The sequence below is a fragment of the Acipenser ruthenus genome, chromosome 12 (genome assembly GCF_902713425.1).
Source record: "Acipenser ruthenus chromosome 12, fAciRut3.2 maternal haplotype, whole genome shotgun sequence".
NCBI lineage: Eukaryota > Metazoa > Chordata > Actinopteri > Acipenseriformes > Acipenseridae > Acipenser > Acipenser ruthenus.
Genome location: NC_081200.1, coordinates 1107901 through 1130370, shown reverse-complemented (window position 1 = coordinate 1130370; position 22470 = coordinate 1107901). Strand labels below are relative to the sequence as shown.

Sequence of the window (22470 nt, the reverse complement as noted above, 5' to 3'; positions counted from 1 at the left end):
AAAAATAAAAAAGCAACAATATTTTTCACGCAGCCACTTGACTAATGATCAAGTCTGAAGTACCCCTGGTTTTAATGGAGCAGGGGGTGTGGTGCACAATGATCCTCTAAAGCTGCCACAGTTTATTGTAGAACACGTGAAAGGTCCATCTTGATAATGTTTTTACTGTATGTTCGTGGTGTTATTTTTGTCCTATTTAATTTGTACTCCTTTGATTTTTTTGAGTAGTGTATGTTTTCATTGTTTCCATGAAGGCACGTCCCCTAAGAATGTGCGCTACCTCGTTTCAGGGGGTTCAAGATGTCACATGCCTGCTAGCCATGGGTGTTCTAAACAGAATACAACAGGTTCATTGAATAGAACCATTGCAGCTCATTACTGAGCATGCACACAGCCATTCGCTCAGTGCTGTCAGCACCTTTTTAATCATCTTCTGAGATCAACAGCGAGGTCTATGACATTTAAACACAAGAGGCAAACTTCACGTAGGTCACAAAGACACTCCTGAGGATTTCTTTAGGTCACGCTAGGCCAGCAGGAGCAGCACAACACGACAATAGAGTTCTTATTCGCTGTCTCACATGCTTGTACTTTCAATGCCTGGACAGCAAAGGTTAAAGGTTAAGGCACTCTTGTTCAGGCTTGAGCATCAGAAAATATGTATCTATCTATCTATCTACATATATATATATATATATATATATATATATATATATATATATATATATATATATGTATATATATAAAATAATAATAACAGCAATGTATTGAATTGGATGTTTTTAACCTTCTCAGTGTAGCAGATGAAAAAAAAAAATGTCATCATTGTTTCCTGTGTTGTTGTAGGAAGTAGCGAGTGACGTAGCAGGGAGGTCAATGCACTTGCTCTCGTCTACATGAAGTGTCTCTCCTTACTGTGTATTTACATAGTAGTTACTTAGTAAATCTGTGTGTACTTACACATCATCACATGAAATAGTAGGTATTGCTGTGGAGTGTGTGTGTGTTGTGTTTCCTACTCTTTGGGACTGCAGCCTGCTTGGCTGTGCTGTACAGCAGGTCAGAGTTATCCTGGACCTGTTCTAGTTAGAGAGCTGCATCAAACTCCTTCCAGCACTTTCTCCTGCATTGATTTCTCTTTTCTTCTTGTTTTCACTGTTTTTGTATTTAAGCCCTGTACTGAACCAGTGCCTGGTGCAGCTGTAACTTTACACACGCCAAGACAGGAAGCTTTGCAGGGATTGAAATCCAATTATCAGTCAATTGAGCACAGCCGCTCAGTCGGATCAGTGTGTGTGTGGAGGGATTTCACTCAGGTGTGGGAATCAACAAAGCTTTGTTTGTAAAGCCGAGGGCGTTCATAGTAGCGGGCTCTGGGCTCCAAATAACCCACAGGAAAATGTTAAACCACACCGTAAATGAGATCAAAATGACCCAACAAGAAATGTTGTTACTGCCGTTTTTAACTCATAGCTTAATAAATATCGGTTGCATACTCTGTGAAGCATTCTTTAAAGAGCAAGTGGATTTTCTGTTCCGTACCACATCATGGGTCGTTCTTGTTGTGTTACCTGTTTGAGCAATAAATCTGACACTATCAGTGCACTAGAGCAGCCATTTTGAAAAAAAGCTTTGAAACAGACTTCAGTTCTGAGTGTAAAAAGTTGTCAGGATGTGAACAATGAAAAGAGAATGACAGGTGCATTATTAAACAGTTGTAGCAACACGTGGGGATGCTACAACGTATAACGTTGTATTTTTCTGAACCCCGCTACTTCCTCTTTAAGGGTATCCTGGATTGCAGAGCGTCTTTATTGAGTGAGGTCAGCACAGGAGACACAGGCAGAATTCTATTGCACATGTCTCCTAAGCTTCCAGAACCCATAGCGAGCTCCTGCTCTTGCAGTAGGAATGCAAGTTGCATCAGAAGAGACAGAAGGGCTGGATTTCAGTTAGGACAGGCTGCAAGATGAATGGGTATAAGCAAGACTGGGAGGTTAATGTACAAAGACTAGGCTTTAATGTTATATAAGCATCGTCTTCAAAGGTGCTATTTTCAAAAGGAGCCCAATAAGAACAGTTTAGTGAACAAAGCACTTCGCTGTCCTCTAGGGGGCAAAAGACACACTGCAGAAAATACACGCAAGTTCAGAAAAAGCGAGCACACCACTTCCTGCATTGCAGTATTCTGTTACTACACCCACAGACCATGCTTCCAAATCAACCCAAAAAAAGAAAGAAAAACAAGACAGACAGACAATATTATTTTATTCATTTTCTTAGAATGTATTTCATCTATACATATATTTAATATATATACTTATTGCCACCTGGGTGCAATTTGCATTTCCAGTTACACTGTACCCAGTACCTCTATAAACCAAACGGAAAGGGCAAACAGGAATCCTGGTAGTGGTGTGAACTCTACCCTCCAGGGATAAGCTGTGTACCGGAGCCTGTGCATTACAGACTAAAATAACGCAGCCTCTTAACCCTCCTCTGCCATTTGTACACAGGAGGAAGGGTAAGGAACTGTAATACATGCAGGCAATGCCACGATGAGCCAGAACCAGCAACAAGGTCCAGGGTACAGGTACGTACAACATCTGCAATTCAAACACAAACTAGGGGTATATTGGAGTTTTTATTTTATAGGTGACCCATAAGTGAACTTGCAAAAGAAACTGCTATAAGTATACACAATAACAATTAAACTCCAGTATCAAAAGTGTTCAGTTATCCAAACCGGGCTTGGTCCCAAGTTACTGAACTGGACAGTGGTCTCACAGGCAGGTCTGTTTGCCCAGTCATGACTAGAGTTAGATTTCCATGAGAGAACCCCCCCAGGCAATTAGAGACAGATGGCTAGGTGGTGTTTTCAGACACTAAAAACACTGTACAGCATCGCTGCCATGCAAGAGAGAAAAACAACTAAAAACACAGGAATTGGGGTTCAAATGAAGAAAGAAAACTGACACAGTACACATTTAAAAAGTTAATAAACTATGGATTTTTTATACCATTGAAACACTGTAAAGACAATTTTCATTAAAAACAAAAACAATCAGACAACTTCAACAATTAGACAAACATTCCTGTAAACCGCTTAAAGACCCCAACAGAGCAAGGAGACGGCCTCTTGGGGTAATATTGTTTTTCTGGTGATCACTAGGGTTAAAAAGGAGGGGACACATTTCTGTCCACCCCCAAACAAAAATCTATCAATAAAGTGGATTTGAAAAGACCTTTGCTGATATACTAAAAATGAGGATTCAAAGAGAGACCCCCCTCAGGCTCTGCTGGACGTCACAAAGTAGGAATAAAGCTTTTTGTTATAGGAAGCCCTTACACCTCTCCACCAACTGCTACAGCAGCACAGCCTCATTTTAAAAGGTGCCCCAAACTTTCATACAGATTATACTGCAGAAACTACTGAGCTTCAGCAATCACCAAGGTAACTTATCAATACATCAAAAACATTTTTATGTAAGAACCGTTTTGTCCATAATTTCTATTCCAACAACTGCTATTCAAGGAAAGCTAACAGCCTACCCACGTACCCTCCTCCCCCCACCCCCTTTTAGCTTTAGCTTTGCCATAATTTCCCTTTTTTCCTCCCCTTTAGTCTGGTATTAAATGTATAAAAGGTTAAACCAGGTAGAGAAGTAGCAGACATTAGTGTGATTTTGACTTCTACATAGGTACATATACAATGTGTGTGTGCACTGCCTCTTTTCACTAATCCCCTGGGCAGTGGTAAATAATAGAAATGGTACAACTGGTAATCAAAGCAGTGGTACAACAGGTAAATCATGTTAATGAATACATCCTCACAGCAAGGCATTTACAATGACTGACACACACACACCTGTAACAGGAATGCTCCCAGATACCTCAGGAGACCTTCCAGTGACTTGTACAGGAGTGGATATCTAACCAGAAACCAGCAATACCTGCGTGTTTGTACAGCAGCAAGGCAGAGAGAAGGATTTCCAGCGATGCCAGCGTGTTTGTACAGCAGCAAGGCAGAGAAGGATTTCCAGCGATGCCAGCGTGTTTGTACAGCAGCAAGGCAGAGAGAAGGATTTCCAGCGATGCCAGCGTGTTTGTACAGCAGCAAAGCAGAGAGAAGGATTTCCAGCAATGCCAGCGTGTTTGTACAGGAGCAAGGCAGAGAGAAGGATTTCCAGCGATGCCAGCGTGTTTGTACAGCAGCATGGCAGAGAGAAGGATTTCCAGCGATGCCAGCGTGTTTGTACAGCAGCAAGGCAGAGAGAAGGATTTCCAGCGATGCCAGCGTGTTTGTACAGCAGCAAGGCAGAGAGAAGGATTTCCAGCGATGCCAGCGTGTTTGTACAGCAGCAAGGCAAGAAAAGGATTTCCTCACAGTGGTAGGGTCACTTAGTTCTCTATGTGTTGCGTAGGAAGCTGCTGATGTACTCTGTACCACCAGTTCAGTGTTAAGTGAATGTTTCTGTAGTGACTAAAAAAGCCGCACCTCCTTTAAATAGATGTTACTGTTGTTTAAACTCTTATGGCAATGTTGACAGAGTTAGACACACGAGAAACCCATTGGCCTGTCTTTAGGGTCGGCAAAAACTTATGTCCAAAGTTTTAAAAACAATTTAGCAGACCATCTAAACATCGAATCCATATTTAATGGTTTAACTGGTGGTTTCACAGGGATCTGCCACTCCCTAGATCAACTGAACAGCGCACAGAATCTTACACATCTTCCAAAGTGCATCTCACCAACATGTTCTACTGCAGCTGCTATGCTGACAACAGCTTTCAGAGAGGTACGCTGCTTCCACAAGCTAGCTAACTCCCTCACAGTGGAGGCAGACTAAACCGTCAATGATACAACAGAATCTGAACTTCTACATCACTGGAACGTGAGCGGATCCATCTCTGAGCCTTCAGTGACACGCCAACCTGTCCGAAACTCTTTTCAACACAAGCCACATGACTGCATTTGAATTATGGCTCAGTTAGTCTAGAAACGGCTTTAAAAAATAAATAAAAAAGATTCAAGAAACAAAGAACAGCAACAGCTGTGATAGATAACTGACAAAATCCAAGAACATAAGAAAGAGCAACAGCTGTGAAAGATAACTGACGTTGTTTTGCCATTGTATTCAGTGTTAATCATTAATCGCTTATCATCCTGTTTGTTATTTGTTACTTTTTAAATGCTGCTACATAGCAAGGACAGCTGCGCCATAATTCAAACTCAATCCTAAATTTACAGAAAGATAACTTTACATAATCGTTGATTAAATAATTAATACTGATTAAAAATACAAATAAAACAGTTCCATTTGGAGCAGTTATCTTTCTGTCACCCTGCTTGTGGAAGCATGCTGGCTTTCAATACCCCACTGTGCAGCACACCCCAGAGCAGTAGTGCTGTGTGAGCGAGAGAAGAGCGATGGGTTTAGTCTTCGTCCTCCTCGTCCTCGCTGATGTGGTACGCCCGGGCGGAGCCGGCCCGCGGGGATGGCGGGGGGGAGATCTTGGTGAAGAAGGGCAGCCGGAAGGTGGGCGAGGGGGAGCGCTCCCTGCTGGGGCTGCTGTTGGGACTCTGCCGTGGGCTGATCGCCTGCAACATCCGTCCCTTCCCCTCCTTCAGGATGTGTTTCTGCAAGAAACAATAACAGTGAGAGGCGAGAAGAGGCATGGAAAAGAGACTTCCACTGCAGAGTGGTCATTTCAGGCTTCATTACAAACCTGTGATAATAAGGTCTGGAATTGCTATGCATTATAATACTGGCATAAAAGGAAGGATAGCAGTTTCCCCCATTCCAGATTTTACTATGAGCTTGATTAGCCCACAGTGTATAGGTAACAAGCACAGCTGTGTCTTATTAAACCAGGAATGGATCAAACTGCTATGCAATCCCTGAATAATCACACACATGCACAAAAAACAAAAGCTACGACAGCATGGATAAACCAGGGTCTACAAGAAGTTAGGAGTCCTGAAAAAAGGTCTGCTCACCTTCACACATGCACACACACAAGCACACACATTGAGCCCTCAGAACCTTACCATTATCCCGTGAGGACTCCCCCTCACACTGAATCGCTTACCAGCGCCCCCTCGGGCCCAAACATCTGCAGGAAGTTGCCGATGAACTCCCGGGATTTCTCCTCCCATTTCTGGATCAGGTCTATGCTCTTCTCCTCCACCTTCTGAACAAACTCCTTGGAGCGCTCCTCCACGTTCTTCACTTTCTGCTTCACCTTGTCCACACGCTCCTGCAGGTGGTACTTCTTCTCCTGTAGAAGGGCAGACAGACATACCATTCATCACACACCACCCTCCCAACCACTGCTTTAGAATCCATTTACTTTTTCGGTTTCGGGAGTTAATTAGGGTTAGGGTTATTTGACAGAACAGTCCTCTCACTCACATTGATAAAGCTGACATTGAGTTCCTTGGCTGTGTACCCCCTCTGCAGGTTCCTCCGCACATACACGTCGTAATCACGCACAATCCGCGTGATGATGTCAGACGTGGAGATACCTTCTGTCCGCTGCGTGGGGGCAAACATGCCTGCAGGGGACAGAGCAGGAGACTGGGAAACACATAGGGAAACCGAGTGCAGTGCAGTGCAGTGCTCAGAGATAAACTCTGCATTAAACACACAGGGACACTGAGCACTGCACTGCACTGCACTCAGAGATAAACCCTGCATTAAACACATAGGGACACTGAGCACTGCACTGCACTGCACTCAGAGATAAACCCTGCATTAAACACATAGGGACACTGAGCACTGCACTGCACTGCACTCAGAGATAAACCCTGCATTAAACACATAGGGACACTGAGCACTGCACTGCATTCAGAGATTAAACACAATGGGGAGGTGTGAGTCTGACCTGCTGTGATACACACCTGCTTCTTTAATGTGCTTGTAGACGTCATCACTTCCTGCAGAGGAGTACGGAATATCGTCATGGGCCACAAAGTCAATCTGAAATAATAAAATACCATTTAAAACAGGCAGCAATTCCACCAGTGACCAAAACAAAGCTGCTTTTCCACTGTCAGGCATTGCAATGGTACACAGAGGTGTGCTCTCAAACCTGCTGTTCACACAGAGTGTTTACAGACAGCTCGCTCACCCTGCTCTTTCAAACGGTTCAGATGTCATATTTTGTACAGGTTACATGACAGTAATGAGAGGCTTGGTTATTGTGCGACTCTGCCAGCAGTACGCATACCCGGTGCTTGGTGAGGAACTCCGACGAGAGGGACCAGGGCGCGTTGCGAACGACCTCGTCCACGTAGCGGCAGTGACTCACTGCGTCGTACCGTTCGTCCTCGTTCATCACCGTGAAGCCCTTGAACTTGTGGGTCAGATCATCGTCGCACACTGAGGGGAGGGGGGGGGGTGACAGTTTAGAGTTTAAACATGTAAACGTGTACCAACAGTTAAACATTTATAATGCTGCCTAAACAGCGTCAAAAAATACAAATGCCAAATATAGGTTAGAATGGATGGAAATAAGACTTGTATTGCAATTTGTTTGCAAGTGTATAAAATATATGTAAAAAAGAAAAAAGTATAATTATTTTAAACAATCCACTCTCCACATTTGCAAACAAAAACAGCACTGTCCCCAACCAGACAGAAACAGCAACGGCTAACAGCACAGCCTCTGTGACTCACCTCCTACTATGAGGTGTGTGTTTGGGAACAGCTGCTTGGCCTGCATGAGCGCACGGGCGTGGCCGGAGTGGAACACATCGAAGATCCCGTCAGCATACACCCGAACCGGCCGCTCCACTGCGAGAGAAGAAAGGGGAGGAAGAGGTGAGCCAACAGGACAGGGGGTAAGCAGCCAATAGAACAGGCAGTTAATGCATCCCCAACAGTACAGAAGAGATGAACCACGAGAGACAGAACAGTATGAAAATGATCTGCTGGGGGGGGTCGTAATTCTAGGAACCAGTTTCTAGTATCCTATACATTGTGGTGTGGTTCTTTATTTGATCCATTTCTATTGTTGATCCTGGTCTAATCCACACAAATCTCTCCCTGGTTCCAAGCAAAGCCCATTTCTTTCCCCTGGTTCTGGTCCCAGCCCAGTACTCACAAGGCGTGCCCCGTCGGGCCTCCTCCAAGGTGACCCGGATGTACGGAGTGTTGTGAGGGACCTCGATCTCATCTGCAAAGGGGGCCGGTTCAGTCAGACCCTGAAAGAGACCGGGATACACGGCTCAGAACACACACTGCACGAACCAGTTATTCGATTATTCACACTGAGCTCTCCACACAAACCAGGTGCTGACAATTAGGGGAGGGTCATTGCTGTTGACTAGGCTAATTAGCTGGGAGTACCGTGTAGTTTTCCTTATAAAATGCCCTTCCCTGCCCTCAGCCCACCTACCACGGAGCAGCGTGGCATTTTCGCTGGCGTGACATCTTCCTCTGCCTCCCCGTTCGAGCCCTCCTTCTTCCTCTTCCGTGAGGACTTGCCTGAGCCATGAGCCTCCATCTCCGAGACCTGGAATTCAAGCAGGTTAGCAGCAGATTACACAGCAGTGTTTCAGTATGCCACACACACGCGCGCGCACACACACACACACACACACACACACTGGCATGTGAAATCCAGCAGCAGCAGAGGACTGCAGCCACAGAATCAGCCCACACTGTTAATATTCAGGGACAGTGAACAACAGGTTATGTTGCCAATACTGTATTGCTTTTGACACTTTTACTCTGAGAAAACAAGGCAGCACAGTTTAGTAAGATTACTAGTAAAATTATTTGCCTTGTGACCAATCTAGATTTACTGCAACACCCGCAAATATCACAGCACTGTACAAAATGCCTCAATGCAGAAGGAATTCAGTTCATAAGAAGATATTTTTACAGGCTGAAAATATGCTTTATTCTGCCTAGATGGCACTGTTGCACCACATGAATACAGAATGAACTTCCACCCAAATGACGGTGTCTTTATATCTGTGTTATTTAATCCTCTCCACATACCAGAGAAGATCCAACCTCTGGTGTATTGTCAGTAGGGATATTGAAGAAACCGAATCATGAATGCATCTCACGTCTATGTTTCTGCAGTTAATATCTGTATTCATACAGAATAAGAAGGAATACAGAGCAATGCAAGCTGAAGAGAAAGCATCTTCCCTGTTGACAGCACATGATCTGCACCAGTGAGCAGGGTAGCTTGGAGCAGCTGCGCATGTACAGTCAAGGGGAGGGGGCGGGGGGGAGGGGTGCAGAAACAGCTGCATGAAACTGCACCACCCCTCCTTATCCAGCTCAGTGCTTCTGACAGGAAAGATCTGCACACCCACTGTCTCTCAGGTGGTTTTATTATTACGATCATCATTATAACACATCAGTATGTGGATAACCCCCTTTGTTTTTGTTTTGGTTCTCTTCGAGATCAATATCACTCACATAAACAGAGTGACAATCGTGTGCCCCTGCTGCATCAGTGAATGCAAACAAACTGGACAGTGCCTGACACACGGCAGCGTTGGAGTGTCGCTTCCTAACAAAACAATCTCTGAAACTGAACTGTTTGTCTTGATCGTACTATTCTATTGATTGGGGGTCTCTCCTCTCCCCTGGTCCAAAAGGCGTGTCGTGTTTATTTATTAAAATAAATACACCCAAACACGTTTCATTGTGGCTACTTCTTTTGAGAGTTGTACACTCACCATGACTTTAGAAATCTCAGTCATGCTTATATGAAGAAAACACACACACAACAGCCCACCTGTGTCTCGCTTCGTGTATATGATGAGAACCTGATCGTATCATGCCACTACACAGACTTGGTATAATCGAGGGATGAAGCATGAATTAGGAGATTAATGTTCCCATCCTCGGCCTCTCGTCTATGGGCCTATGGCTAGCTTTTACTAGCTGTACACAAAGGGTATAACTTAACGCATTCTCTGATCGTTCCCGATCCTCTGATAAAATCGTGTGTCTTTTCCTGATTAGTAATGCATACAGTGTAAGTATCAGTTCATTAGTAAAAAAATGAATAGTCTTTCTATCCCGGTAACTTTCACTAAGGAAAGTCAACTTGAATTCTCGCCTCTGGTCTTCTTATCTTTTCCGGAGTTTCTTCTGCCTTAGACTTTGCTCCACCCGGCGTTAAAACACACACATTCCTTTGTTCGCCACTTTTAAAACTTTGAAAATCGATGTAAAAAGCAACAACTAACCTGTTTTGGGGGTGTGCTGTCTGTACTGTTACCGGGTCGTGAATTCTTCTTATAAACTATACCTGTGTATTGAGCTTATTAACTGCCAGCCTCTTTCTGCGAGTGTATCCTGCCCCTTGCTCTGTACAGATTCGTGTCAGGTTTGCTGATGTAAATATTATGGGTTTTAAACAGGAATCCTTAAAGAGACAGGAGCCCCACAGACCTGACAGATAAGCAGGAACCGCAGCGCACTCACTCCTTCAGGAAATGATGTGTTCAATTCAAACCGAGCAGAGGTAATCTGATCCACCTCATAATGGTCTTTGCACCTGACTCCGCCATCTACTGGCTGGATGAATCGTGTCCAACAAAACATCGTTTAAACTTGACCAGTACTTGAGAGTTGTTTTATGAGCGAGATTAGCCAGCAGAAATACACCCATACAGAAATAGACATGCTAATTCATATTTAGCAGACACTACTGGCTTGTAATTTGTTGCAAATGTAATCCCTCACGTACTCTGGAATATATAAAAGCTGCATATCCCTGTTGCAAGTTAGTTTCAGACACCATGGGCAAAGAAGATTTGTTAGTTTGTCAGAGAGCAACAAAGAGCTTTGTCTAATACCTCTGAGCTGTACGGACAAACCCAGTATTTAATTGGTATAGCCTATTGAATAACATCATGATCCACATAATACAGGTGGGTCACGCATTTCTGTACCTTTAATAGAAGAGTCAATGTCAGTAAAACAGCAGAAAAGGAGACCACTGCTTACATGTTTTAATGTTGCGTTTTATTAGATTAGATCATTTCTTCACAAATTGTACAGAAGTAAAACAAACACAGGAATGCTTTTCACTTGTAATCAGTCGATTGCAGCAGAGCACGCTGGGCATGGGGTTTCTGCTATGACTCTGAATGGAAGGCAGAGTGTTCGTTCCTCCAAGGTTCTCCTAGTTCCATTGGAATCTGTACTGCCCTCCAATGTCCCAGTCCAGCAACAATCCACTTCAGGTTTTGAACGACTGTATGTGCACACTATTATTACCTTGGACTCGCTTTTAATTTGTACTGGAAATAAATAAAATTACTGCTTTCTAAGATTTTCCAAGTTTGCTTTTAACATTAAATGTTGTGTTTTTTTGTTTTGTTTTTTTATGAGTCACATTTTGTACTGGTTGAAAAGCGTGGAAAATGTGTTGTGTGGATAATGGGCTCTTGAAGACTGGAGTGGAAACCCAACATTCCCAGTGCTTGACCTCCTTGAAATTCCAGCGAGCCACAGACCACCGACTGGCTGCTGCTCTCAACCCCTACCAGCAGGGGTCACTCTGCAGTACCAGGAGATGGAGGAACACTAGAAAGATCTCCTGGACAATAACACATTCACATATATACACTTAGCTTAGGTGGGAATTGTTCTTTGATCATGTCCTTCAGTAATAGAAGCAGCCAAATGCAGCAGCCACACAAAACAGACTGTCCTGGAAACAAACAAGCAAAAGGACTTTTAATGTCACATTTGGTGCAAACCTTTTTCAAAATTATAAATTTAAAAAACAAAGAAAAAAAAATAAATTGTTAAGAATTGTGCATCTTCTTCGACACAAGGATGTCAACAGACTTGTCAAAGGGTCACAAAGTAACCCAGGATCAAAACTCCTATCTTCCAATCCATTTCTTTTACACCACAATGCTTCATTTTAATGTTGTTGTTGAATGTAAAACACACAGTATGATAAATTACAGTACATGACGTGTTTTCAATGAACTGTAAGTGATATCAATTTACAAGTAAATAGGGGTAGCCTAAAGAGCATATATGCTCGAGACTGTCAAATCTGTCTTGATGAAGCACAGACAATGCACACGTCTCCAATCCCTAGCAGTGAACCCCTCCAACACTTACATTCATGTAGATATCTTGTGCGTAACTGTCAGTGTCAGCATCCCAGAAACAGCGAGCTGCCATCCTGCAAGGAAACACAAAGAGCAGTCAGAAACCTGTATGCATCACAATGACCAGAAAACACTGACAGCACTGCTCTCCTCCACAGCTCCCTCTATCTGCTTGATATGCAACAGGAGATCGGTAGTGTGCCAGTGCACAAGTGCAGAGGCATGCACGGGCTGTGGGCTAGAGAAATGTTTTAGAATAGATGTATTCAACTTCACCTCAAAGGGGTGAAGGGAAGATGAACTGCTAGGGGCTGTTAAACTTCACATGAATGAAAACTAAAGATATAGCAGAACTAAAGAGACAGCAGAACTCACTTGACACCTTCCCCTCTCTGCTCTCCAATCACAACCTGCACCACCAGCTTGTATCTGTCATACCCCATCTCTGCACAGAACACGTAAGAGACTGTTATTAAAGACATTGCATTGAGATGGTAGTCTATCACAGGTTTTGCTTGTACTGTATTTCAGAAATGCACAACACTTTTAAGCATACTGAATCTAAAGCAGATTCACAGTATTCTTATTTTACATATAAAGCAGCCTTCTTGTATTTATCTACTTATTTATTCTTGTTTATTTGTATTTTACACAGAAGTTGCAGATCCACATGCAGAGGAACGGTTACAGCTTCATCCATAAAACAGTTCAATTATACAGATGATTCATTTATTTCGGGGATGGAAATAACACTCCTTTTGCATAGCAGTCTCACCCATGCCAGGTTGTAAGACAAGCTTGGTCAGCCACAGTACATAGGTAACAAGCTCATGTCTGGTGTGTCCTATTAAACTCATAGTAAAACCAGAAACAAACTGCTATGCAATGGGAGTCTTATTCTCATCCCTGTATGTACTTGTAATTCAGCACCTTTCAGCTTGTCCTTAATGGTTTCGGAGAGGGCGCGGGTGAGAGCTGGCACCTGCTCTGGGTCATACTCCTTGCTCGCCAGCTCCTCCTTCAGGACCTGGTGGATACGCTCTTTCACTGCTGCCGGTTTGAACCTGGTTGATTTGGTGTAACAAGTGGAGAACACCAACACAGGCAGGTTCATAAAACAAGCTGCCAGCGCCGAAGGCAATGTACAGCACATCAGTACTCACACACATAAAGCTACCCTGGTGTCAAAAACCACACACGGGCCTGATTGTCTTCTGTGCAGAACCGACGATACATTCTGCTGTGGTTTATGTAATGTTAAAATAAACTCAATAGTGGTTTATGTAATGTTAAAATACTCAATAGTTTCGCGTGTTAGGGAAAGCCATAATGTGTTTTAACTTGTTTGTGGGTTACCTCTAGGGTCAATAACTATCGTGGTCATTTCTAATTCTAGCGTCATGTTAGCCAGCCAAGATGTATTTAGATGCATTGTTTTAACGTTTTACAACCCGGGTTTCTTAACTGCATACAAGTGCTGACTATGCAATTCGCTATGAATATAGTGTATGATTTTACAATAAGTGAATGTAACTCCCTTCCCAGACTTACTTGTGTTGGAAGTTGGGTCTGATGACGTAGGAATTATCCGCCGTCTCTCCTGATTCTCCCATCGCTGAAGATCCAAAAGCTTTTCGAATTAAATTATTTAAATGAGTGTATTTCTTTATTCATTCATTCAGCACTGACACGCAGCATTACAAACTCAAGTCGAGACTGCTGCTGTTTATCTACGCGTCCGCTAACTGCTGTTGCCATAACAACAACAAATCGGTGGCCGAATGGCTGGTGAAGCTTACAGGAGTGCTTTTCTCCACTCGTCATGTGACCGTGGTGAAAAAACTCAACGAGCTCTCGTCAAGTGCTATTAGATTGAATGAGAGGCCACGCCGCAGAAACCAGCGCCACCATCAGACACATGTGAGTAACACCAAGAAAACCGTTCTCAGTCGCTGTTACAGTATTAGCCACACTGATTGTGTTTAGCAACACGTTAGTCGATATATGTATAACGCCGCTGCGATAAGCACATTACCTATGTCGTTTTTAATTGGCCAGAAATTTTTAAACAGGCCAAAATAATAATGTGCTAATAAAAAATGCTGTCACTGTTTTGTTTTGTTTTTTAACCATTGTTTACCCTGGTTTGCCATGTTTATTAATATGCTTTACCATACCTCGCTATTCTTTCCATTGCTTACCTATGCTTTACTGTGCATTTTTACACTTTGCTATGGTATAGGGGAACATGTTAAGAGCAGTGCTAAGCACAGAAGCATGGTAAAGCACAGCATTACCCTATGCTATATTCATGTACACAACATGTGCGGTTCATAATAATAAATGTACCTGCACTTTAACCAGGACTGCAATGCTGCAGCGTGCAGCCCCAGCAAGACAACAACGTTCCTGCCAGACTTCACAGACCAAGCCCAGGGCTCAAAATGCACGCAACGTTCCCACGAAAACAAGACAAGGGCGCTGCTGAGAGCCTCTGAACTGAAGTCAGTTCCTCTGAGTGAAAGCCACAAATAAGCAGTTCCACGGGTAAACATGCGCTGCTGCATCACTTCTAAGGGGAAAAAAAACCAGCAGTGGCTCACATCCGCTTTACAATAAGGAGGTCTAGTCCTCGATCCGCGCAGACTGCTTGCACGCTGGCGCTGCCCCGGAGCGCTGATTAATCAGCAGCAATGCTGTGTACAGAGTCAGTGGTTACACGCGGGGGCTGGGGGCGAAAGTGTGCTCGATAAGTCTAGAGCCGGTAGCGGAACCTTTCCCCTATATTTATGTGGGTAGAAAGCTTGTGCAACAGGATGCACATCGGCTGCTACAAGTCAGACTTCAGATTCAGCAGCGGGTCCATCCGCTATACAGCTTTCGTGAGGGGCATATTTGTGCAAGTTTTTGCGGTTTTTGTAAATAACAACGGATGCTGTTGTTATGTGACTCATTTCACTCCAGCAGTTAAGTGGTTAATGTTTAACTTGATATTTATATAAAGCAGAAGAAAAAAAATACTGCCATGGTCGACTGTACAGCGTGTGTGTGAGGCTCTCTTCTCATGCAGCATCTCTGCAGTGACCCAATGCTGCTGATGGTGGTTGCTCAGCACTGTGGTTACTGGCTGGGCATAGGGGACATCCCCAGGACACGCTGCTAGTCTCAGCACTGTGGTTACTGGCTGGGCATAGGGGACATGCCCAGGACACACTGCTAGTCTCAGCACTGTGGTTACTGGCTGGGCATAGGGGACATCCCCAGGACACGCTGCTAGTCTCAGCACTGTGGTTACAAGCTGGGCATAGGGGACATCGCCAGGACACGCTGCTAGTCTCAGCACTGTGGTTACTGGCTGTACATAGGGGACATCCCCAGGACACCCTGCTGGTCTCAGTACTGTGTCTGCAGTGGGAGGTTCAGACGGTTAACTGACCTCTGGTTCACCTGTGCAATTGCTACATAAGATAGAAGGCAAAGCTATATACCGAAGATAGTGTTTGTCAAGATGATGGCTTCACCAGGCTTTTGTTGCCAAGTCATCAAGCATATTTATATTATGCTTCAAAATAAATATTAGGGAGCAATTATTGAGCAATCAATGAAAATAAAAATGAAATAATCCCATTTGTACTACAGGACAGTAAATCCAAAACAGATCCCAGAAATTTAATTTTTGATAATTTAATTTGATAAATGTCAGTTATATCATGTTGATAGTAATTGTTTTGATGTGTGTAAAAAGAGGGAGCCCTGTCTGTTACCTAATTGTATTATATGGGTTGGAGGGTCTAGTGGTCTTTAATACAGAAAGAGCTTGGATTTTGGTAAATATGGAAGGGAGACCCCACACAATATACTTTAATAGGCAATATCAAATAGATTCCTCCCTGCTGCAGAAGCAGCTTTGTCTTCTTTATGGAAACCCTGCCCTTTAAAGAGTGGAGGGGGTTGGAGGCTGGAGAGACCATGTAACATACACTGTCAGAATGAACACAAAGCACTCCATGATCTCCAGCCCTGTCACACTGCATGATAATGATCTCTAAAGCACTCCATTCTCTGATCTCCAGCACTGTCACACTGCATGATAATGATCTCTAAAGCACTCCATTCTCTGATCTCCAGCACTGTCACACTGCGTAGCAATGATCTCTAAAGCAGTCCATTCTCTGATCTCCAGCCCTGTCACACTGCATGATAATGATCTCTAAAGCACTCCATTCTCTGATCTCCAGCACTGTCACACTGCGTAGCAATGATCTCTAAAGCAGTCCATTCTCTGATCTCCAGCCCTGTCACACTGCACTTTAATTCTAAACCAACACCTACTGTATTTTCCTCAAATTTCTATATCTATAGAACTTTCCAACGTGTTTAACAACATATATAATTTTTTTTTTTTCGTGACCCAAATGTTGATGTTAAAGAGTGGTATTGATATGTAAGCACATGCGAAAGAGCAGAGTCAGCACTGTGATCCTGTCTGATAAAGTGTAGGGCTCTGGATGCATCGCTCTGACATGTTTTAGATCTAACAGAAAGATTACCTCTAGTAGGCAGAGGAGTCACACAGATTCTGCCTCTGCTGGAAAGATATATAAAAGGGCATTTGTTTGAATGAATGATTAAGTCCAGATCATCATTTTTTTTAGTGGGGGAGGTCAGGTTGAAAGAAGTTCAATCACAGTTTGATGCACAACCACATTTGCAGCTCACTCTTTATTCCACAGTTTTATAACAAGGATGAAGGAAATGGCAAGAGAACAGAAAAACAAATACACAAACGGGGATAAAGAAAAAGCAATCCACTTGCTGCCAGCACGTCTGCTGTAAACTGTATACAGTAGACTGGTCTGGTCTCTCGTTAATGCTTTTCATAATTATATTACATTTTTAAAAAGTAATAAGCACCCGAGTACAAATGATAGAAGCCTCTGTAATGCATTTATCATAGAATTATGATATTGAAGTTTTGCATTATGAAATCAGGATCTGGATTGTAAGCCAGGTCAGAGGCTGCTATATTGTAATTTCAAACAGAGAATCAGGAAATCTGGACAAACTATATATAAGCGTTAAAGCTAACAATTAAGGTAGACTATTTCATAGATGCCCACAACGCACAGCTGCGTCAGACTAAGACTGCTAAAGCATAATAAAATGTCATTAAATCTGCTCATCTCATCTCATGAAACACCTACATGTACACGAGAACATGTGATGTGAGGCTGTATTTTCCTTTCCAAACTGCTTTGTGTCAGACTGAGAGGCCTCACAGAAACCGATCAACTCAAATCTAAAAAGAAAAAAAAAAATACAGAACATCTACAGTTTTACTGTTTTACAGGCAGGAGAAAAGTTTCTTGCCCTTAGTGAGCAGGGTGGTTGGCGTGTATCACAGTGCATGTGTTCCAGCAGTGCGCACACTCGCGCTGAAGGGGGCAGCGGGGCGTTGTGGTTTTGTCCCTTTGAGCCCAGGTGGAAAGTTTTGTCAGACTCTGAAACAAACGTCAGACGATCTCAGTCTCTTCCCCCTTAGCCAGCCGAGGTGGTGCGTCTCAACTGGTGTGCTAATGACCTCGATTCTCTCTTTTGCGTGTCAAGTGTATTAAACAGCAGAGCCATGATGAATATAGAAAGTGTCTAGACACGTCTTGCAGGCAAGCTTCAGCGATGGGGGTATTTCGGAAGGGAAGTACCTCACATGGGAGGGACACGTGCTGTTTCAGGAGGAACACATGCTGTTTCAGGAGGAACACATGCTGTTTCAGGAGGAACACATGCTGTTTCAGGAGAAACACATGCTGTTTCAGGAGGGACACATGCTGTTTCAGGAGGGACACATGCTGTTTCAGGAGGGACACATGATGTTTCAGGAGGGACACATGCTGTTTCAGGAGGGACACATGCTGTTTCTTCCCTTTGCTTTGATTGTATAATCTTTTATAGTTACTTGTTTTTCCAAAATAACGAATATATCCTTTAATAATGGCTAATTAAGAACACGGTAACAGCCAAGCTGGAAAGTCCAGATCCTGAGATAACGAGTCTTGTGATCCTGATGTAACTTCTTCATTCTGTAAAGACACGGCACAGTCATTTACATACAAGTGTGGCGCAACCCAGTGCACGTGGTTAGCTCTTTCAACACTGCAGGACAGTAAACCGAAAGATAACTCCACTCAGATCAGCAGACCAGAAAACCAATGTAATGTCAGCATTTCTACTGGATCTCTATTTCTATCTTCTTTGCAGTACAAGCCGCTGAAGCTGTTCAAATAGCTATCCCATAGCAGTCCTTTGTGCAAAGTGACTTACTCCTGCAGGATTTACAGAGAGGCTTGTCTTGTTAATGTCTTGCTAATGCTGAGTCTCAGCAGGACAGCAGTGGGTTAAGGGAAGCCTGTAAAGGAAGCTGGTGTGATTTCTATTCCAGCGCTAAGTGAAACCACAGCAGCCTCCCTCCTACACACACTGGAGATACATCTAGAAGCCATGGAAGATGAGGATCAGACACACTCATCTCCTACACACACTGGAGATACATCTAGAAGCCATGGAAGATGAGGATCAGACACACTCATCTCCTACACACACTGGAGATACATCTAGAAGCCATGGAAGATGAGGATCAGACACACTCATCTCCTACACACACTGGAGATACATCTAGAAGCCATGGAAGATGAGGATCAGACACACTCGTCTACCCCAAGCTGGTTATTTTCATTTTCTACATCACTGCACAAATATCACAACAGATGTTTTCTACATAAGTCATTTGTGGTTAAGCATTTAGCTGCTTTTCGAGGCCTATGTATTATCATTTGTTGGGTTTATAAAAGTTGATTCTATTTTTCCCTGGAAAATAAAGAGACTTCTTTGTAGCGACTTGAAGCCTGTGAAACGTCTGGACAGCTTTTTCAGCAGCTTGTTTATGAGTTACCCTTTTTAAGCGATTTTCACCATGAAGACTTCAATCCACTACATCTAAACAATCTCAAGTTGAGCTGTTAGTGTAAATACTGTACCTTGAAAATGTTACCCTCACAAGGAGTTGCTTCGAGGTTTTTGAAGACGATAAATAAGGCTGATCCACAGGCTTACTGGCTTATTCTGAATTTCACAAGCATCTGACGTGTGACTGAAGGATGACCTTTTTTTATAAGAAACATCTGCCTTTTAAAAACAAAAAGTTTTATAAAAATGAAATTTGCAGACTCCTAGTTACTTTACAAGGTCATTTTTGTTTACACAAAGCTGTTTGTTTACAAAAACAAAATAAACCATCCGTGGGATAGCAAGAGGATGGGAGGAGGGTGGGGGATGTTACTGTAACTGTGGGGGCTGTGATCTGTACACAGAGGTTTTAAGAGGTCCATCCTGTCAGTGAGAGACAGGGCAGAGGAGCGTGTGGGTCTGTGAGCCAGACTCGGAAAATAAACACAGCAACTGAGCGCTCGCTGCTGTCTTGTGAGGCTGCTGTGAGCGACGGCTGTTGGTTTCAGTGGGATGTAGACCCAGATAAATAGGGTGTCAGCTCCCTTTCTACCTGCACCCCCTGTGCTGTGACCCCTAAAGAAGCTGTGTAACCCCTGGAGTTATAGACACTATAGAAGAGCTGGGGCCAGCTGCAAACATTGATTATCATAGCCCTGTTATTTTGGTATAACCCTTATAAAATGTTCCCATAGTAAAGCATACTGTAGTTAAGCATGATAGGTAGAGCCTATCAATAAACATGGCAAACCACACACATTCGAAACGAGTCCTGATAAGCTTGTTATTCCACTGATGTTATTACACACCAGGTATACCCACGCTTGTGGTATAAATAGTTATAACTGCAAGAAAAAGCATACTGAAACTGCAAAATTAGCGTACAGATTTACCACGGTAAGCATCTATAAGGGAAATTCAACTACAAGGTTTTTTTTACATGCTGGATGAAGGCAGTTTCCAGCCTGTTTATAGGCACTGATTAGCACTATTCTCGGACTACCTTCCATATCGTAACATTGGGTAAGTAAACGTCTTATGCCTCAATGTCAGGCCTTTCTCCACTGTATTTGAATTGTATTTCCAGATCTTACTGGGGCGGTCAGACAATCACACTGGGGTGGAAAGACACCAGTGCTAGTACCATAAAGGACCACACTGTTGAGATCAGTGAGCGGTAAATTGAAAATAGACCAGGTGAAACCAGGGATTAATTGCATGTGAAAGTCACATTCAAAAGGGAGAATTTGTCAGAAATTAGGGAGCAGGCAGCAGTGTGGCGTAGTGGTAAGGGCTCTGGACTCTTGACCAGAGGCTTCAATTCGTGGGTTCAGTCCCAGGTGGGGGGACACTGCTGCTGTAACCCAACTGTATAAATGGGTAATTGTATGTAAAAAATAATGTGTAAAAAATAATGTAATTGAATGTAAAAGATAATGTGATATCTTGTAACAATTGTAAGTTGCCCTGGATAAGGGCGTCTGCTAAGAAATAATAATAATAATAATAATAATAATAATAAAAATACTGAAAAACACAAAACCGTGATGAAACTTCACTTTATCTTCTATTAAAGGGGCCTGATTTATACAAATAGGAACAATTTACGATGAGAAAATAAAAAAAGAAATTGCATAAAAAAGCACCTGCTCACATTTGTGCTGTGACTAAGTGTGTCTGCTATGAGACGAGCTGTAAGTTTAGATTTTCCATTAGTGGAACCATGTGGAAGGTTTCAGTTGAACCACACACACACACAGAGACACACTGTCACACACACACACATCATAAAAACAAACCATTCTGCACGCACTAACACATCGCAGGGCAGCAGTATCTTCGATAATTAACTCTCCTACAAACAAAATAGCCAGACAAAAACAACAGGAAAAGGAAAGCGTGTTTTGTGTTTTGTTTTAATGGGCCGGTGTATTTATCCATATTGATTTTATTGTTAAAAGTGAAGTGCAGGGAAACACACTTTCAGCTGATTTGCATACCCCGCTTGTGGGTTTTGTACGTGTTCTTATTAATCACCTCAGCGCTCAGTTTGCTTGCTATTTACAGAAAAGGGTAGGTTTACATCGTGTGACCCACGCTGGTGTGCTGGAGCGCGAGTTCAGGTGTGTGTGAGCCTAGCACTAGCACTGTGATCCAGACTAGAAACGCCTACCTAGTAAGAACGCTTTCAAATTGACACTTCGCTTTTCCAATATCATGTGGTTTTGGAGTGCAGAATACTACCTACAATTTTGAATGCACATTGTTTCCCTAGAAAGATTATAGCATCATTTTTTAATCAACTACCGTACAGTACCTTCTGCACTGCAGCCCAGCACCCTAACCACTGTGCAACTCAAGCCCACTACCTTCCATACTGCAGCCCAGCAATCTGTGCTACAGTACTCAAACCCACTACCTTTCATGTCCCAACCCAGGGCTGTAGCCACTGGCAAACCTCCCACAAACTCACAGCTTTTCATCCCGCCAGCAGCCCCAAGCTGCTCTTCTGCCCTTGTTACTTCTGCAGAGAGCTGGGTATCTGTGTGAGTGTGTGGGTTTGCTGTGGTCTGTGTTTTAGTGAATGTGTTAAGACCTAGTGTAGAGAGGGGGCAGGAGGTGAGAAGACCAGTGGGCATGGCGCTGTAGCTGCCTGCAGATCACTTCACTTTTTGTCATGTAGTGATCCACTTTGGCAAGAGTGTCCTGCTTTGCTTGTAGACAATTTTACAGCCATGCTGAGATGAGTTGCTGTGATCTCTAAACCCTTGCAGTTTTTCAGCTGTGCTGAGCTGTGATGCTGTGATCTCTAAACCCTTGCAGTTTTTCAGCTGTGCTGAGCTGTGATGCTGTGATCTCTAAACCCTTGCAGTTTTTCAGCTGTGTTGAGCTGTGATGCTGTGATCTCTAAACCCTTGCAGTTTTACAGCGATGCTAAGATGAGTTGCTGTGATCTCTAAACCCTTGCAGTTTTTCAGCTGTGCTGAGCTGTGATGCTGTGATCTCTAAACCCTTGCAGTTTTTCAGCTGTGTTGAGCTGTGATGCTGTGATCTCTAAACCCTTGCAGTTTTACAGCGATGCTAAGATGAGTTGCTGTGATCTCTAAACCCTTGCAGTTTTACAGCTGTGCTGAGCTGTGACACTGTGATCTCCTAAACCCTTGGTGCTCACCGCTAAGCCAACCTGACACACAGTCAAGTCTCAACACCAACCACTAGGCCATGCTGACACCCACTACCACAGCTCTCAGGTCTAACTGAGCCACAATACCAGTGCCAGTATGAAGAGTATCTACTGTGCATTGTATCCTTTGCAAACAAATTGTTATTCAGTCTCTCCTGCAGCTGGCCAATGGCTG

At 43.3% G+C, this 22470-nt stretch overlaps 2 protein-coding genes across 3 annotated transcripts; both read right to left on the bottom strand.

The window, feature by feature from the left end:
* Window positions 1-2986: 2986 nt before the first annotated feature.
* On the bottom strand, window positions 2987-10480 carry LOC117417352 (choline-phosphate cytidylyltransferase A-like). 2 transcript variants are annotated; one of them, XM_059034281.1, is made up of 9 exons: window positions 10428-10480; window positions 8404-8520; window positions 8110-8209; window positions 7683-7799; window positions 7234-7385; window positions 6905-6983; window positions 6417-6559; window positions 6094-6282; window positions 2987-5641 (listed from the first exon to the last, which is right to left on the bottom strand). In XM_059034281.1, exons 2-9 carry the CDS (start codon window positions 8509-8511, stop codon window positions 5438-5440), a joined length of 1092 nt encoding a protein of 363 aa, XP_058890264.1. In that variant the 5' UTR covers window positions 8512-8520; window positions 10428-10480; the 3' UTR covers window positions 2987-5437. The 2 variants fall into 2 exon arrangements, with proteins under 2 accessions (XP_058890264.1, XP_033885339.1); XM_034029448.3 differs by having other exon boundaries at window positions 10223-10478.
* Window positions 10481-10988: 508 nt separating this feature from the next.
* On the bottom strand, window positions 10989-13919 carry LOC117417402 (dynein light chain Tctex-type protein 2B-like). The gene is made up of 5 exons (XM_034029544.3): window positions 13661-13919; window positions 13040-13173; window positions 12485-12554; window positions 12120-12183; window positions 10989-11694 (listed from the first exon to the last, which is right to left on the bottom strand). Exons 1-5 carry the CDS (start codon window positions 13720-13722, stop codon window positions 11647-11649), a joined length of 378 nt encoding a protein of 125 aa, XP_033885435.1. The 5' UTR covers window positions 13723-13919; the 3' UTR covers window positions 10989-11646.
* Between the last annotated feature and the right edge of the window lie 8551 nt (window positions 13920-22470).

What these genes read in the sequence shown, in the direction of transcription:
- LOC117417352 (XM_059034281.1), bottom strand. Translation starts at nt 8,511, where the DNA reads ATGGAGGCTCATGGCTCAGGCAAGTCCTCACGGAAGAGGAAGAAGGAG. An exon ending in AAATGCCACGCTGCTCCGTG is followed by an intron (nt 8,210 to 8,403) that starts GTAGGTGGGCTG and finishes GGTCTCTTTCAG; the next exon opens with GGTCTGACTGAACCGGCCCC. An exon ending in CACACACCTCATAGTAGGAG is followed by an intron (nt 7,386 to 7,682) that starts GTGAGTCACAGA and finishes CCCTCCCCTCAG; the next exon opens with TGTGCGACGATGATCTGACC.
- LOC117417402 (XM_034029544.3), bottom strand. Translation starts at nt 13,722, where the DNA reads ATGGGAGAATCAGGAGAGACGGCGGATAATTCCTACGTCATCAGACCC. An exon ending in AGACCCAACTTCCAACACAA is followed by an intron (nt 13,174 to 13,660) that starts GTAAGTCTGGGA and finishes CAAATCAACCAG; the next exon opens with GTTCAAACCGGCAGCAGTGA. An exon ending in CACAAGATATCTACATGAAT is followed by an intron (nt 11,695 to 12,119) that starts GTAAGTGTTGGA and finishes GTTTGTTTCCAG; the next exon opens with GACAGTCTGTTTTGTGTGGC.